The 15,906-nt window shown below is 33.5% G+C and overlaps 1 protein-coding gene across 7 annotated transcripts in view; it reads right to left on the bottom strand.

Annotated features, from left to right (window-relative positions):
- LOC142974966 (G protein-activated inward rectifier potassium channel 3-like) overlaps window positions 1–15,677 on the bottom strand; it is a 35,363-nt gene extending 19,686 nt beyond the window's left edge. For 2 of the 7 annotated variants that reach the window (XM_076117550.1, XM_076117551.1), the window contains exon 1: window positions 3,347–3,492. In XM_076117550.1, coding sequence (XP_075973665.1) covers window positions 3,347–3,353 — 7 coding nt within the window. In that variant the 5' untranslated portion in view covers window positions 3,354–3,492. Of the gene's footprint in view, window positions 1–3,346; window positions 3,493–5,050; window positions 5,481–15,521 lie in introns of those variants that run through there. The other 5 variants (XM_076117549.1, XM_076117553.1, XM_076117554.1 and 2 more) reach the window with 5 other exon arrangements.
- Between the last annotated feature and the right edge of the window lie 229 nt (window positions 15,678–15,906).

The following is a 15,906-nucleotide window of genomic DNA, read 5'->3' as shown; positions in this document are numbered from 1 at the left end:
ATTACAGATAGTGGAACTACTATCTTGTAAAAGAAACACACTCATTATATAGAGCAATCATTCTATCGTAGCCGATTCTTGATACACAGATACGTCAGATAAACTTCAGTTAGAGATAGAGTACTTATAGTTTTTTTTTGCACGCATTTACTCTTTGCAGCATTCTTATACTTTTGAATTTGATAAATTGCTTTTAATACTTTTCGCGGCTTTTTGTTTAGATTCTATTTCTTGGGTTACATTATCAAATATGGCTTGCTACAAAATTCGGTCACAATTCAGTTTAAACTTTCAGGTGAGACAATGCCGAGCGGCATTTTTCCGAACATTTATCTATACTAATATTATAAAGCTGAAGAGTTTGTTTGTTTGAACACTAATCTCAAAAACTACTGGATCGATTTGAAAAAATATTTCAGGGTTACAAAGCCCATTTATCGAGGAAGGCTATAAGCTATATATCATCACGCTACGACCAATAGAAGCAGAGTACCAAAAAATTCACCCATTCTCTCTTATGTGACGCAAGCGAAGTTGCGCGGGTCAGCTAGTCTATACATATACGCTTTTGTCGTCCGGCTAGGCCGAATAATACCGAACCGAACATGATAAACACACATTCGTTTCGGCATTATTCGCAATTTATATTGCAAGCCTACTAAAACCGTTTTCCTCATGATTGCCAGGTTACAATTTAATAGCTCATAAGTTGTAATGAGATTATAAGTTATCTTATATCGTGCACGTGAATGCAGTTTATCTTTAAGGCTAAATGTCAAGCATTGAAAGCAGTCATTAAATTGTAGTAACATGATCTTGCGGTTGCCGTTTGATCTAACATTGGAAAGTCACATGAATGAATTCTCTTATCATGCTTTCATTCTCAGAATCTGAATCACCTATGCAATATGAAGTAGGGATTTATTTCTCGCTTTATGTTTAACTAGAATCTACATATTGATTGTTCCACTGCTGGGTACAGGTCTACTTAATGTATTACATTACGGTAGGTAAGTATGTTACGCCCAATTGCACACGTATAATTAACCATTAAGTACCATGTACCTACCTGTGCTCTTAAATTACAGTAGGTATGTCTGTTCTTGTGCTTGTATCTAGAACTATCATGAATACCTTTTTTTATTATCAGATTTCGATTGGTCGTGTGCAGTAGTGTCATTTTCTAGCACTAATCACTATCAAAAACTGGCTAGCTATCAACAAATTTTGTATAAAAACTTGATCAGCGCCCCAAGCGGGTGACTTAAAAATTGTAGAAATAATTTAAGTGTTAAACTCCTATAGCGCAAGTTTTTACAGTCTGTGTATCGAGAGATTGAAATTTAAAACATGTACTGCAAAAATAGTTCATACGACGCCAGCTAGAGGCGCTGATCACGATTATACAAAATTCTCGATTTCTAGCCGGTTATCGATAGTAAAATAGAATCGCGCTACAGTACCTCGATTCTCTACTACTATCGACTACCCACAACCGGCTAGCTATCGAATTTTGACACTTAGAATGTACTGCCAAAATGTTTCCTACGACACCCGTCAGAGGCGCTGATCAGATTTTCGTACAAATTTCTCGATGACAGTTCGGTTGTCGGTAGTCGATAGTAGTAGAGAATCGAGGCACAGTTCTAAATTTGGTTGCAGACTTGCATATGGAAAAATAGACGAATGAAGGAATTTGACATTCATATATGTATGTGTTTTGGTAATAAAAAAATACTTTCGCAGAACAGGCAACAATTCAAAAGCAACATTTGCACGAGAGTTTTACGCAGTAAGAGCCGTCAAAACATCTCCATACAATGTTCTATTTTTACAACAAGTTTAATTATAATGACTTTATTATTTGTTGTTCTTGCTGCAAATAACACTTCGATAAGTTTAATTGTGTAAGATAAGAACGGATTATCTTATTTTATCTACGTTTTCATCGAATGGTGTAATTGATTCGTCATATTTTTCAGTGTATGAGTAATAAAAAATCAATAAGGAGGTATATATTTTATCTAAAAAAAATGCGTAGTTACTGACATGTAAGTATTTACTTACTGACATGATAGTAAGTTTTAAAAAGGTATTTTTTTTTCTTTTTTAATTCTAACGTATAACTATTTATGAATTCAAATCTAAAAGCATTTCATGAACTTTTTTTTTAAATTTCAAACTACGCGCGAGATCCCTTAATATTTACTCTTGTCTCTGGCCAGCACGATCTCATAATCACACATCTATAATAAAAAAATAAATTTAAAAAAAGTATAAAATAAAAACATCAATTGCTTGTTTTTGTCATGTCATTCTCTTCACATCGCATCGGTATCATAACACAATAATTCGTATGGAGTAGTACATAAATACCTTCATAAATGCCTAATGATTATGATAGACTTTATCTGACTAGGTAGGCTGTTCTTATCTATGACTATCTATAATAGTATGTACTGACTGTACTTATTTATGACTTTAAGTACATAAAGAATGCCGGAAGTACTTGTATTTATTAGCGTAATGTAATAAATAATTGAGTAGTTGATGTGTTTATCTTTCTTTGTAGTATTTGTAATTTTGATCATTCAATTTCGATTATCTATGCACTGTGAAGAACGCCAAATATGGGCAATGAATAAATTGGTTAAATATTACTTTCGTCTGAGTTAATATTTTACGGCTTTTCATTAAACTGTTACAATTTAAATTTCAATTAACAGGAAATAAATATATGTATTATGTTTCATATACAGCAACATCCAAGATTGTATTTCTTCTAGGAATTAGGTGTGAAATAAAAATTCATTGTCTAGGAATATACCTCAATAGATTGTCAACATCTTACATTATGGAATATCATGACCGATTAATTATTTTAGTGAGTAACTATTGGACTTTGGATATAGCTTAGGTAACGTCCACAGCAACACTCGTATCAGATTCAAGAGAAGCAAAAATTTAATGTGTCTGCTGAACTGTAACTATAAAGTTTGTTCAGCAGACACATTTACCAGGCGACTAACTAAACATTCAAATTGTAATAAAAAAGGTTATTACTATTCAACCACAGGTATTTTTAGTCTACGTATGTACCGACTACAATGTACCTATGTTACCCCCGGTTTCTAAGGTACATTTAGCGGTAGTTTATCTATTCAATAATGTAAAAACTCATATAAAAAAACGCTATTGAATAGATAAACTACCGCTAAATGTACATTTAGCGGTATTTTATCTATTCAATAACGTTAAAACTCATATAAAAAAACGCTATTGAAGATAAACTACCGCTAAAAGTACTCAGAAACCGGGGATTAAAGGTTTATAATTCACACCATACCTGTCATAACAATTATAACACGAAACTAGAACACTCAGTCAACACAGATAAACTGAACACTATTTGCGGCGGCGTCGCATTTTACACATTCACATCAACTATAACTTAAAACACATTCAAAATCAACACTTCTATCGCAAATACTGAACACCTTCTACAAATTGTTTCGATAAGTTTATCTTTCAAGATTAGATATAAAGTCAAGGATTGATTCGTATACCCGCTTGTGGATAATTGCAATTAATGACAATATACCGTGATTAATGACAGCTGGAGACATGACCTGACTACTTAATATGAGGGTAAATTGCTATCGTTTGCTAATTGGTTTTAATGGCGCCGATTTCATTTGCATAATAATAAACAAACTATTTTTAAATTTACTCATATCGATATTTTCGGCCGTCAAATTGTAACGTCTATTCAAACAGTTTAGAAAAGAAAAAAAATTGGTACTGCGACTGCCGCGTGTAATCAATATAAGAAAAAGTTTCTACTCTGTCGTTACAGTTTGGTGTAGGATGGAAAAGATTATGTCGATTTTCTTCCAATCGATCATTTACATTCTGCACGTCTGTGAGACACTGATATTTTGTACTATTTATAGTCATGGCTTGTCTTATATTAAACTTGTATATTAGTATTTCGTACAAAAAATTTGCTAGTTGCCATTCCAAATGAAGTTCTTAGATCAAGATAGGATGTCACATAGACTATTGATTACAGCTGTTTAAATTACGAAGTACCTAAAACTCGACGAGGTTTCTAAGGTACATTTATCTATTCAATAGTGTCAAAACTCATACAAAATAAAAGCTATTTAATAGATAAACTACTGTTAAATTTACTCAGAAACCGGGGGTTAATGATATAAACTACACTTTAAACACTTAAAGAGTATACCTTCGTCATAACATTGATATTACAAATCCCGTTTAAAACTAGACGAAAAATTAAGATTATAATAATTAATTTATGAGCCAAAACGTCACGGACACATTACATCACATACCTTTTAAGGGGCAAGTGAAAGTGACACGTTATCTCCAATTACTTCAGCTTATGATATCTAAATAGCATTAAATTAATACAATTGCAAAAACAATTCTTCCTATTAGTAACAGAATGAGTAATATTTCTGATGAAAGATATCTGCAGTTATCACAATCGTACGGCCGATGATAAGATTTTGTCGAATTCCATCAGACAGTTTTCATTGAAATTATACGTAAGAAGTTTACATTCCTTTTGGGTCATGGTGACACATATGTATTTTCCCTTTACAATTGCATTATGAGTTCATCAAAGTACCATCATTGTTCGGCGCTTATAATGTTGGCCCTACATTATTTCGCGCAAGCCTATTGCCGTATCAAACTCGGAGCTCGATTCCTGAATCTATCTCACGACCTCATAGTCCACAATCGCAATGGTACTACCGAGACGATGTTTCCGATAGTTAAAAGAAAATATGTTTATTATCATCTTTTATCACGATGAAATACATAGATGCAAGCAGATCTATATCTTACAATATCTAGAACGATGGGTTTTACAAATCACTGGCATAATTTGAAGAAAATGCGTCAACCGTATTCAAACGTTACATGCCTAACAGTTTTCGAAGTAATGTTTCACCAAAACCTGTATAAAAACCTACATCTCTGAAGATTAAAGTTATACAATTTAAGAGCAATTTTTTACCTGCAAGTATCCTGTCGGTACACGGTACTCTGTCCAATCGAACTGCTGTACGTCGGTATTCTATGTAGACTGCTCGAAGGGTATATCTGAGGTGGTCTTAGGAACCCGCTCCCGCTTAGTCCAGTATGAATGCCCAACATAGGGGTGTCTGCAACCGAGCTGTCAAACGCACTAGTCTCATCGGTCTCCTCTTCAATAACCCCCGGCTTATAAAATATCTTCCCTGCCGATAACCCTGGTTTAATTTTACCATCTTTATGTTCATCGTTGCGTACTTGCATTTCATAAGACGTAGCGGCTTCCGTCATTTTTCTAAGGCCGACAATTGTCACAACATTGTCCTCACATAGTTTCTAATGACGGGCATTTTAGTTAACGCGTCCTTAGCCTCCATTATTGATCTATCTAGACGGTTTTCCTCCATTGGACCCTGAAATATAAAAATACTTATTAAAGCGGAATCAGTGGATTCAAAGTTCAAGGCTTCCTAACCTAATTCCTCGTATTTTCCAGCAGTGGGACAGTAATTCGTTTAAATTTGAAACAATAGGGTTTAGGAACCACAGAGAAATAAAATTCCTATTATTATTTTTATTTGTTTTAAAAATCCTATTTCTACAGCTGGCTGTTGACCTGTTATGATGTTCACGTTAATTCAAACGTGTATTGTTTTCTAAATTGATGAATTGTGATTTAGTCATTAACACTCACGTGATATCGGAACGCAGTAACGAATTTACTACGTCATATTTTCTTTCGCAATTTTTATTTTTGAAAGAGGAAAATTGCAAGAAAACTAAATCTAAGATTAATAGTTAACTCAAAATGATTATCGTCTGTCTCTTTATTCTAGATCGATGTATGCTCACTGACATTTTAGAAGTATTAACAAGTGTAATAATCTGAACGTATGCTTATTTTTTTCAACAATGTAATTTGAGATCAAATAATTTTAACTAAAATCTTTGTACCAATTATTAAATAATTCTCATCACTAAACTGGTCTAGAGTTCATAAGTGTCATGACGAATCCAATTAGTCCTACAGCATCTGTGCTCTTAATTACATCGCATAATATTATGATGTAACATTCAAGACGGTAATTTACGGCCTGTTTTACAATGTTGCTGATGGTCAAGAAAACTTGAATGAGATTTCTTGATGTTAAGTCCCATTGAGGATTTTTTCAACTGTGTATTATACTGCCATCTAGTGTCGAATAGCGAAACTTATCAATGAATTAGAGTTTGCAATTAGGGTCTGTATTAAAATATTTAATGTTTTTAATCAAATTAATAATATGTTTTAGACAGTACGTTATTACGTATATTAACAAAACTTTTTTGTTACATATATTTTCAAATTATTGCATAATTTTCACGTGACCAGAATATGATTCAGTAAATTGCATAATAAATTAATCCCCATAAATAATTCAAGCCCTCGCACTCTGTATAACACAAAAAACAATCTTCCTTTTAACTAATAGCGACATCTGTCGTCCACTAAAAGAATCGCAAAGCAAATTATTTGAAGTACAGTCATCCGAAGACTGATAGCCACACTTGACCTAATTGTGTGTAATTTCACGGTTTTGAAAACTGTCATTACCGGAATGTTCCGGTGTTCTATCTAACACATAGTGTCCTTGCACTCATTAGGATGTAGTTGATCTCCATACTTTACGTCTTTACGTATTTACGTCTTTACCTCTTTACACTGTTAACGCACCCGTGTAGGATGTGTTTCCTCCCACTGATAGATGCGTTATTGCGGAAAACCTTGTAAAATAATATTCCGCGTTTAACGCGATCTATGTAAGAAGGAAGAAGAAGAATTGATAATAACGTTTTTTATTAGTAACGCGATGTTGTTCGGTTCAAAGAGGAATTCTTTGCGAAACACGCATATGACAAGTGACTAGTTTTATGATTTATATCAAGGTTCATTGTAGTAGCTATGTCTCTTTTCTATGCTCTTCCCATCCTGTGGATCTGCTTACTTAGTAAGTAAGGTTCTGTTGTGATATAATAATTAAGGTAAGGTTAATTCCTAAAGCAACGATTTTTCATAAATTTTCCGGCTATTTTAGTTCCGCGCTATATAAATCCCTACATATCTCGCAAAATACAGCTTGTGATTGATAGTTAAGTAGTATTCCGTTTGAATTTGCCTTTACCGAGATCTCATTATGTCATCATACTTATTAATTGTAACTCGTGAGTGAAACTTCGTTCGTGTAATAATTGCAAGGACGACTACTAATTAAGTGTTCTATTTATAGGTAAATTAAATCATTTGAATATTCTGCTCTGAGGTTTTCAGGAGTTGGTCTGTATATCCCTTAGATGATATCGTGAGCTGTGTGTATAATCACAGAAAGAAGAAGAAGAATAATAATATTTTTAAGATTACTTTTAAATTGAGTGCAAATTAAAAGTAACGATGACGACCGCCTTTCAGATTTTGATTACTTCAAGAAAGGAGTATTCCACGAAAATAGTTGTTTCGGGTCTAATTGTCTTTTTCGTAAAAGTCACCGCTTACAATATATAAAATTATTACAGGTGCCAAATAAATATAAAATATAAGAAAATTGTGTATAAAAACATCAAGTGCAAAATTGGACAGGTTCAAAGACAATTCCGAGAAAAAACTAACAAGGTTTCATGTAACACAATTATCCTTTAAAATTACAAGCGTATGATTCACGTGAATCTAATTCGTAACAAACCGTATGTGCCATGACCTGACAATGTCTTGACGCCAATCAAATTTGTATCGTGCATCGTTTACACATTGTTACGCGAAGACCGGAGTACACCTGTAGCTCGATTCTCTACTACTATCGACTACCGACAACCGACCTGCCATCGAGAAATTTTGTAAGAAAATGTGATCAGCGCCACTGACGGGTGTCATAGGAACTATTTTAGCAGTACATTCTAAATGTCAAACTCTAGATACTCGACAATCAAATTATACAGAATTGCGCTACCGTACCGCGATTCTCTACAATTGAAATCATCTAATATCGAGAGCCTGACATTTAAAATCTACTTCAAAAATAGTTTCTACGACGTGTGATAGAGGCGCTGATCAGATTTTCATACAAAATTTCTCGATAGCTAGCCGGTAGTCGATACTCGATAGTAGTCGAGAATCGGGCCACTGGTTTGATGTGACTGATGTCAATGATGTTGACGAAGGTCGGTCTCAATTGCCGCCGCTCTTCAGTAATTAATAAACTACAGGTCTGTACTTGAGTTTGTAAAGTTGACTGTTTTAGACAACTTTCTAGAGATTGTAAAAAAAATCATATTTTGAGTCATTTTAGGTTCTTCAGGCACTCAAATTAATAATAATCCCGTGGTAAAAAGTCGTAATGTATGTGTTTAACCAGGTTATAAGATATCAGTGTACCAAATTTCAGTAAAATCTTTCTCGCAGTTTTTTTGTGACAGAGTAACAAACATACATACATCCATCCCCGCATTTATAGTATTAGAAGGATTAATCCCAAAGTAAAGCTTATATGATCGTAATCCTAACCCTTGAAATAATCGTATAAAGATTATATCATTCATTGACAGGCAGCCTATGAATGAACATCGTAATTGCGTGATCGATTATACTTTACGATTCTCTAACAGAATGCATCATATCAGCAAGTTGACCTCAGCATCGTTAAATATCGTAAATCTATCCAACTGTCTTTGATGCCTGGAGCCTTTCAGCCACTTGTCAATGAGGTAACAATTTATATCATAACTTATGGACGTTGGTGGTGTGTGATTTTCCGATCTAACTGATTTTCGCAATACTTCGTTCCATTCCGATATTTTGGTAGAATGTTTATAAATTTACACAGATTTCACTGTTTTCGACAGTATCAAATAAACGGACATGCATTACGTAAGTATTTCGATATATACCTATTATTGACTTTTATATTCATGTAAAAGTCTTCCGAAGTAAGCCAAGAAAACAAAACAACATGCTCTCTGGCCTCTATTACTCCTTATCAAATGGGTTTTGTGTGCAACATAACTTAACCATCTAAGCCGTTTGTATATTATAATGTAGATAAGAATGTAGGCTTTCAATTAATAGATGAGGTTGTAATGGAGAATCTAATCAATCTGGGGAGCTTTTCCAGTTCATTTATTTATTACTTATATTTTGGTTGACGCTGCTTGACTCACTAGTTGTAATAGAGCCCTTTCTGATTATTAAGTCCGTCTATCCCCTTCTATTGCATTAAGAAGAAAAGAGTGTGTGAGAGTTGAGTGTTAATATAGTTACTTTGTTAAGGTTAATGACATCATTAAATAAGGTCATAAATTTTCATGGCACTGTCAGGTGACCAGTGGGCGGCCGCGTGACTTAAAGCAAGCTAAAGGTTTAAGGGCTAATCTATAAGTAAAAAAACATCGACTGCTAACGGATTCATACCACTACATAGCTCCAAAAATGAAGCTTAAGAATACAGCTTAGTTTTAAAAATAAAACAATAGGCGATAATCTTGCACTAACATTAAAATTGACGGACACAAGCTGGTTTTACGACAGGCAGCAAAATTGATAAAGCACTAGTTTTTTATAATACTATATTTTTATGCTATTCGTTTCCTACTAGTTAATAACACCTTTATGTCTGGTTATGGAAATCATGTAAGTCTAGCTATTATATGTAAATGAAGTTAGTATTAGCTGTTTCATCACGTGCTTTATGAATATATTACTTTACCTGCAAAATTGAAAAATGTACACCTGTTTTATACAGCTTTATCAACTTGCAAACACAACAAAGGTATATATACTATCGCACAGCAAAAAATATTTAAGAAATGGTCCAAATTTGGATTAAATAAAATAGGTTTAAATTAAAGTTGTGTACGGCATGGTACCTAGTCGCGATTCTGGAGCCTAAAGGAATATCAGAAGCACTAAATTATTTTGATTTCTGAACGTAACTAAACAAAGATAGTTTCTTAATCTTAACGGGCATTTCAAGCGCGGACAATAAGCAAATCAATGAGTATCGTATATAATAATAGCCGTGTTACGAAAAACCTTAAACTCTTAGATTCAATTATAACATAATCATTTGGCTTATTACTGCAGGTTTTTCAACATACATCACAAACTGAACGCCACTTACAGATAGTAGAGTTAATAGCATTACATATTTTATAAACATACCTTTAAAAGCATGCTTTATCAACGTTTAGCATAAATGCTTGGAACATTCAATAAAGCAAACATTAATACCACATAATGATAATACTGTAATAGCAAAATAGGTTAGAATAAACCTGGAATCCTTCACACGACACGACGATAAATGGTTGAAATGCAATGCATTGTGTGGCAATAATAGCCATTATGTACAAAGTACATGGTACGCTGATGCTCAATATACTCGTACGCATGATCTTTTTATTTAATAACAGGATATTATGACAGTTTGACAAGAGAAAGCCTTGTTTTTTTATGAATTATTATTGTATTTTGTGTTTGTTTTGGTTGTTAAATTGAGTATCTAAAGGTACTGGCTTCACTTTTGTTCCGGATTGTAAACAAAAATAATTTAACGCGCTAAGTACTCTCCGATTTCTGGACATGGACTGCCGCAATGAAGGAAAATTTTAATCCATAAATTATGGATTTATGGATTAAAATTTTCCTTCTATGATTTATGGATTTATGGATTAAAATCTTTAAGTGTCGATTTGGGTTTACAATAAAGGAAAAGAAATTTTGCAGGTCTGTAAACTAATGCAACATTAATATTTGGTTCAAATAACCAAAGAATTTCACAACTTCCAATATATGTTGTGGAGATTATAACAAACATTTTATAAAATACTCTAAAGTCATTATATTATTCTTCTTGTCTATTATGTAAGATTAAATGAGATGTAGTTGAATCTTCAGTTCTATAAGTAAAAGACAAATCGATACTTCGGCGTCTACGTGACGGCATCGAGATAGATGTAACGTCTAGACCTTTTACGTCGGCTCTAGTTTAGTGAAGGTGAATTTCAAAAGGTGCTCTACAATCAGCTGTTTAGAATTCTATTCGAGTTTGTTAAAGAAATAGGCTCTCTAAGCATTTAGGCTGCGAGCCAAAACGGTACCTACACAAATTGCATTCGTGTCGATTACTTAATTTATAGATGTTAAATTTTGGAACCGCTTGAAGAAATTTTTTTCGTGAGATTGTAAACGATAAATCGCTTCGTGAATTTTGCTATTGTAGTTAAGGAAATTAGGTAGTGTATTGTGGCATTTACAGTCAATTTATGAGGGAAACGAAAGCAGGAATTCAATATTAGATTTTTATTATTGCAGATTTACAGTGAGATAGTTCAAATACTGAGAAAATCAAGAAGTTGAAAGTATGTTGTCTGATAAATAAGCTTGTTTAATAAAATTACAGTAAAATCATGCGTTACACGTTTATATCAAAGTGGCCTGCAGCTACCAAGTATCATATTAACCTTATTTATAACGATTAATACATAACTACGTACAATATACACTCAAATGAAGTATGACCGCAGGTGCGTGCTCCCCTCACTGATTCTATTAGTTTAAAATTCTATAGAAATTCGAGGTTACACTGTTATTTTATTGACCATTCATAAATACTGGAACTGAATACTTTATTTTAAACTAATTACCTACTTATTATAGATATATCAGTGTATATTATTGATTTTTTTTTTTTTAAATATGAAAGCGCCTGTAAGATTGTTCATTGAAATCGAAAATGTCAAACAGTTACAAAATAATGTTGTCATGTACACTCAATCACTCAAACATTGAAATGCAATTTTTGGGCTATGTCTATCTTAAAAGATACTTACTGCAAAATATCACGATAGTTGAGAATTAGAATTTGTTACATAATAATCTATGAGAACAGTTCTAATGTATGGGAAGACAACATGATCATGAAAACGCCGTCATGATTTATAATGGCAATATTTTAGTAGCAGGAAAAAATAGAACGCCCAAACGGTTGGTAACAAAGTGGTCGATTTGCAGCAGGAAGTCTAACATTGGGACAGAGATGTCTATTAAAGTAATTGCCATACAGATAGCATGAGTCCACCAATCCCTGATTTGATTAGTGCCAACTACTAACTAAATCGTGAAGTGGGTAAATCCTGTACACTGTAGTTTTGTCAAGTTTTGTGATAATATTAGAATTTGCTATGTTTTAGAGAATGTAACTATACCAGAACTTATCTAGGTACGTATATTCCTACTGCTTCAGACCTTCATTCTTCTAATAATTCACAAAATAGCGTTATTACAACACCGATTATTACTTACTTCGCCGTTTACATTTCTTCCATTTATATGGCATCAAACACTTTTGTTAGTACTTTGAATTACTTTAAAAGACTAAGGGCCAGTTTTATAACTTACTAGCTGACCCGCGCAACTTCGCTTGCGTCACATAAGAGAGAATAGGTCAATTTTTTCCCCGTTTTTGTAACATTTTTTACTGGTACTCTGCTCCTACTGGTCGAAGCGTGATGATATCTAGCCTATAACCTTCCTCGATAAATGGGCTATCTAGCACTGAAATATTTTTTCAAATCGGACCAGTAGTTTCTGAGATTAGCGCGTTCAAACAAACAAACAAACAAACAAACTCTTCAGCTTTATCTATACTAATATTTAAAGCTGAAGTAATATTAATATAGATATAGATAATATAGATGACAAAGTGCCATAACATATCTGATCTATAAAGTGACGGCACCGTATGAAGACTGTCAAAATATCATCTGATACGCAATGAAACTGCGCCTGAAAGTTTCACTACAGTCATTTAACTAAAACCTAAAAATTAAAATATTTGCAGTTTTCGAATAGAATAACAGAAGCACGTGTTACTGAGGGCATGATTAGCGCAAGTAACTGGATCGTGTAGGTGAAGTGTCAAGCGCACGCGCCGCACCGCACGCCGCCTCGCGCCTGCGCCTGCGCCTCTCACGACGAATCACATGGACCTAGGCCGTGGGTCGGGATACTTGCACTACTTTGTTAAAAGAGTTGAATGATTTATACTAGAGATGTTGTTTGATTGACGTTACGATTGATTTGTTCATTTTGTCAACGGTTTTGGAGATTTAAGCATAGAGTCTTAAATCCTACCGCTAGATACAATGATGATGTTTTTTACCACCCAAAAGTGTGAATAATTAATATGAAATATTAGTAGGTTTTGTGTCTAAATGAGCAATGTTAACCAGGTCAAAAGCCAGTTTTACTAAATAATAATAACGCAGGTAAGGTTTAGCCAATGTTGTACCAATATAATAGAGGTACTTTTTGGTACAAAAAACTAAGTAAACAAATTTAAAGGGTAACCTAACCTGATTTCTATAAAAATTGGCTGTACAATATTTCCTTTCGAAATAAGCTTAATTACAATATAATATGATCAATCTCTTTTTCCCTTCTCCGGCGTGAGGAAATTGAAAACCGAGCTTGCGACTCTATGTACCTTCTCTGAAATGAACTTCTGTGACGAAAATTGGAAAAGATCCTTATTTGATGACAAACGGAGAGACTCTTACCCAACAATGGGACATTGACAATATTGAAAAAAATTATTCAATTTGATATAAATTTATCTCTATTGATTTGTATGCCAATTTGTAGTTTCATCCACATAAAATTATAAATCGATTCGCCATAGACGCCATAAACTTTCTTTTTCGACTGACTGCTAACGTGAAATGAATATCAACATAGTAATGCATAGTAATAGCCATATTATTGGTTTGAAATAACGACGATCAAAATGCAGGTATTTGCTATTTAAATATTGAACTGACATCAACCTACGCGTCACTGTCATTATACAAACAAATATGCGAATTTATCGTATTCAAAGCATTAAATATAAGTTTTAAAGCTCTATTAAGCTAAATATTCGCATAGATCTTATAGAAATGTATTAAATAAATAAATAAATAAATAAATATTGTTGGACAACTCACACACGGTCATTTGATTCCAAACTAAGCAGAGCTTGTACTATGGTAACCAAATAACTGATAAACATACTTATATACTTCTAAATACATACTTATATAGATAAATTGACAACCAGGCTCAGAACAAATACTCGTGCTCATCACACAAAGATTTGTCCCGGGTGGTATTAATATTAAACAGCGATTTTCCTTCTTAATGGATTTATACTGTTATATATTTAGGTTATCAAATGATTTACTTACTGATTGATTTATTTTAAAAAGAGAAGGGCAAAACATTTGTCAGTTCATCAGTTATTTGCGTGTTATGGTATGGTATTTTGAAGTCCAGTGAACGTGTTTAAAAATATTTATTACGTATTAAAGATGGTAGGTACATGATATCTGATAAATATAGGCTATTTTTAAGCAAATTAATTATACTTAGTCAATAGGCAAAGAAAGGATTGGTTACTAGTTTTTAGAGAGAACTTATAATAAGCTTTACTTCCACTAAGCAAAATGATTCGATTGCATTTCAATGTCGACTGTTGTGTGGACATTATTTTCCGCTAAAATATTGCTCGTGGTACATTTTAGATGTTATAATACAATAACAATAATATGATTTCTATTGTTCAAACCCATAACTCGTGAAAAATGAACTATGGAGCCTCAAAAAGTTGGGCTACTATCGCATTCAAACGTAACGAATAGCGAAAAAGCAAAACAAAGGACTAATCTTAGGCGTGATGTAAAACATGAGCTTAAGAGATGGATAAACACTTAACGATATAAGTATTTATTAAGTGCATGTAATAGAAAATATATTTCCATTTAGTACTCGTGACGGTACATACTATTTGTCTCTATTAATGTGATGTCCGAGTTACACAGTATAGTAGTCGAGACGTGACCGCATGTATCAGCTGTTAGAAGATAGGTACCTACAATATAATTATACGTCCTATTGTATTTGAAATTCAAATGAGTTATTCATGATAAAAACCAGATATTCTGGGCATATAAAAAATACCGAAATCGCCTTGAAAATGCGCAACATCTAAGCGAATTCATCATGCTTTAGTGACGTCAAGGTGTTTATCGAGATTTTGTTTTGATAAAGCCTTTAACTATAGTACAGCCGCCTGTATTTTTGACATTTACATGTAAACAATGGAAACCGCAATTTACCGTATACATACATTATGTACACGATTTTGTTAATTGAATGAGACACAGATTAATTCGAGTTCGTTGTCCATTAATTTTATCTCCGTAGTAAACTAGCGTCATTGACGCCTACGAATTTTAGTCTAGCAGCGAGAGTACAACTTTAAGACTAATACTAAAACTCTGGAACCAGTAAGTACACTTTCAATTTTAGTTAATAAAGTACACACAACATTCCTATGTAATTTTAGTTCGATTTTAAAGATCGAACAAGTACGTTCTCAGTTACTCACCAAAATAAATCATATCTTTCTTTATAAAAGCTTGTCAAACCACAGAACTTGCACAATCACATAACTGGCAACATCGATAGTTTGGGGCGGGGTTACGGTAGGGTTGTCGCGCTAGCTGCGTCTGCGCCGGTCGCCAGGACAGCGTGAACTGGCCTGCTAGAGTGCCACCTTGTCGTACCTACTCCAATTGTGAACCGCGATTATTTAACCGTGCACGCGTTCGGAAACAATTGACCGTATATGCTTTTAGACTATACAGATAAGATTTTGCATGTCCAGTTTTGTTTTATCTAGTTGCCTTTTGTAGGATTAATTATATTTATATTTTCAAACAATTGTAATAGGTGTCGTTGCAGACGACGTCACTTATACCATCGTTCGCTTT

This window comes from Anticarsia gemmatalis, chromosome 8, assembly GCF_050436995.1.
Source record: "Anticarsia gemmatalis isolate Benzon Research Colony breed Stoneville strain chromosome 8, ilAntGemm2 primary, whole genome shotgun sequence".
Lineage (NCBI taxonomy): Eukaryota > Metazoa > Arthropoda > Insecta > Lepidoptera > Erebidae > Anticarsia > Anticarsia gemmatalis.
This window is presented reverse-complemented; position numbering and strand designations above follow the sequence as displayed.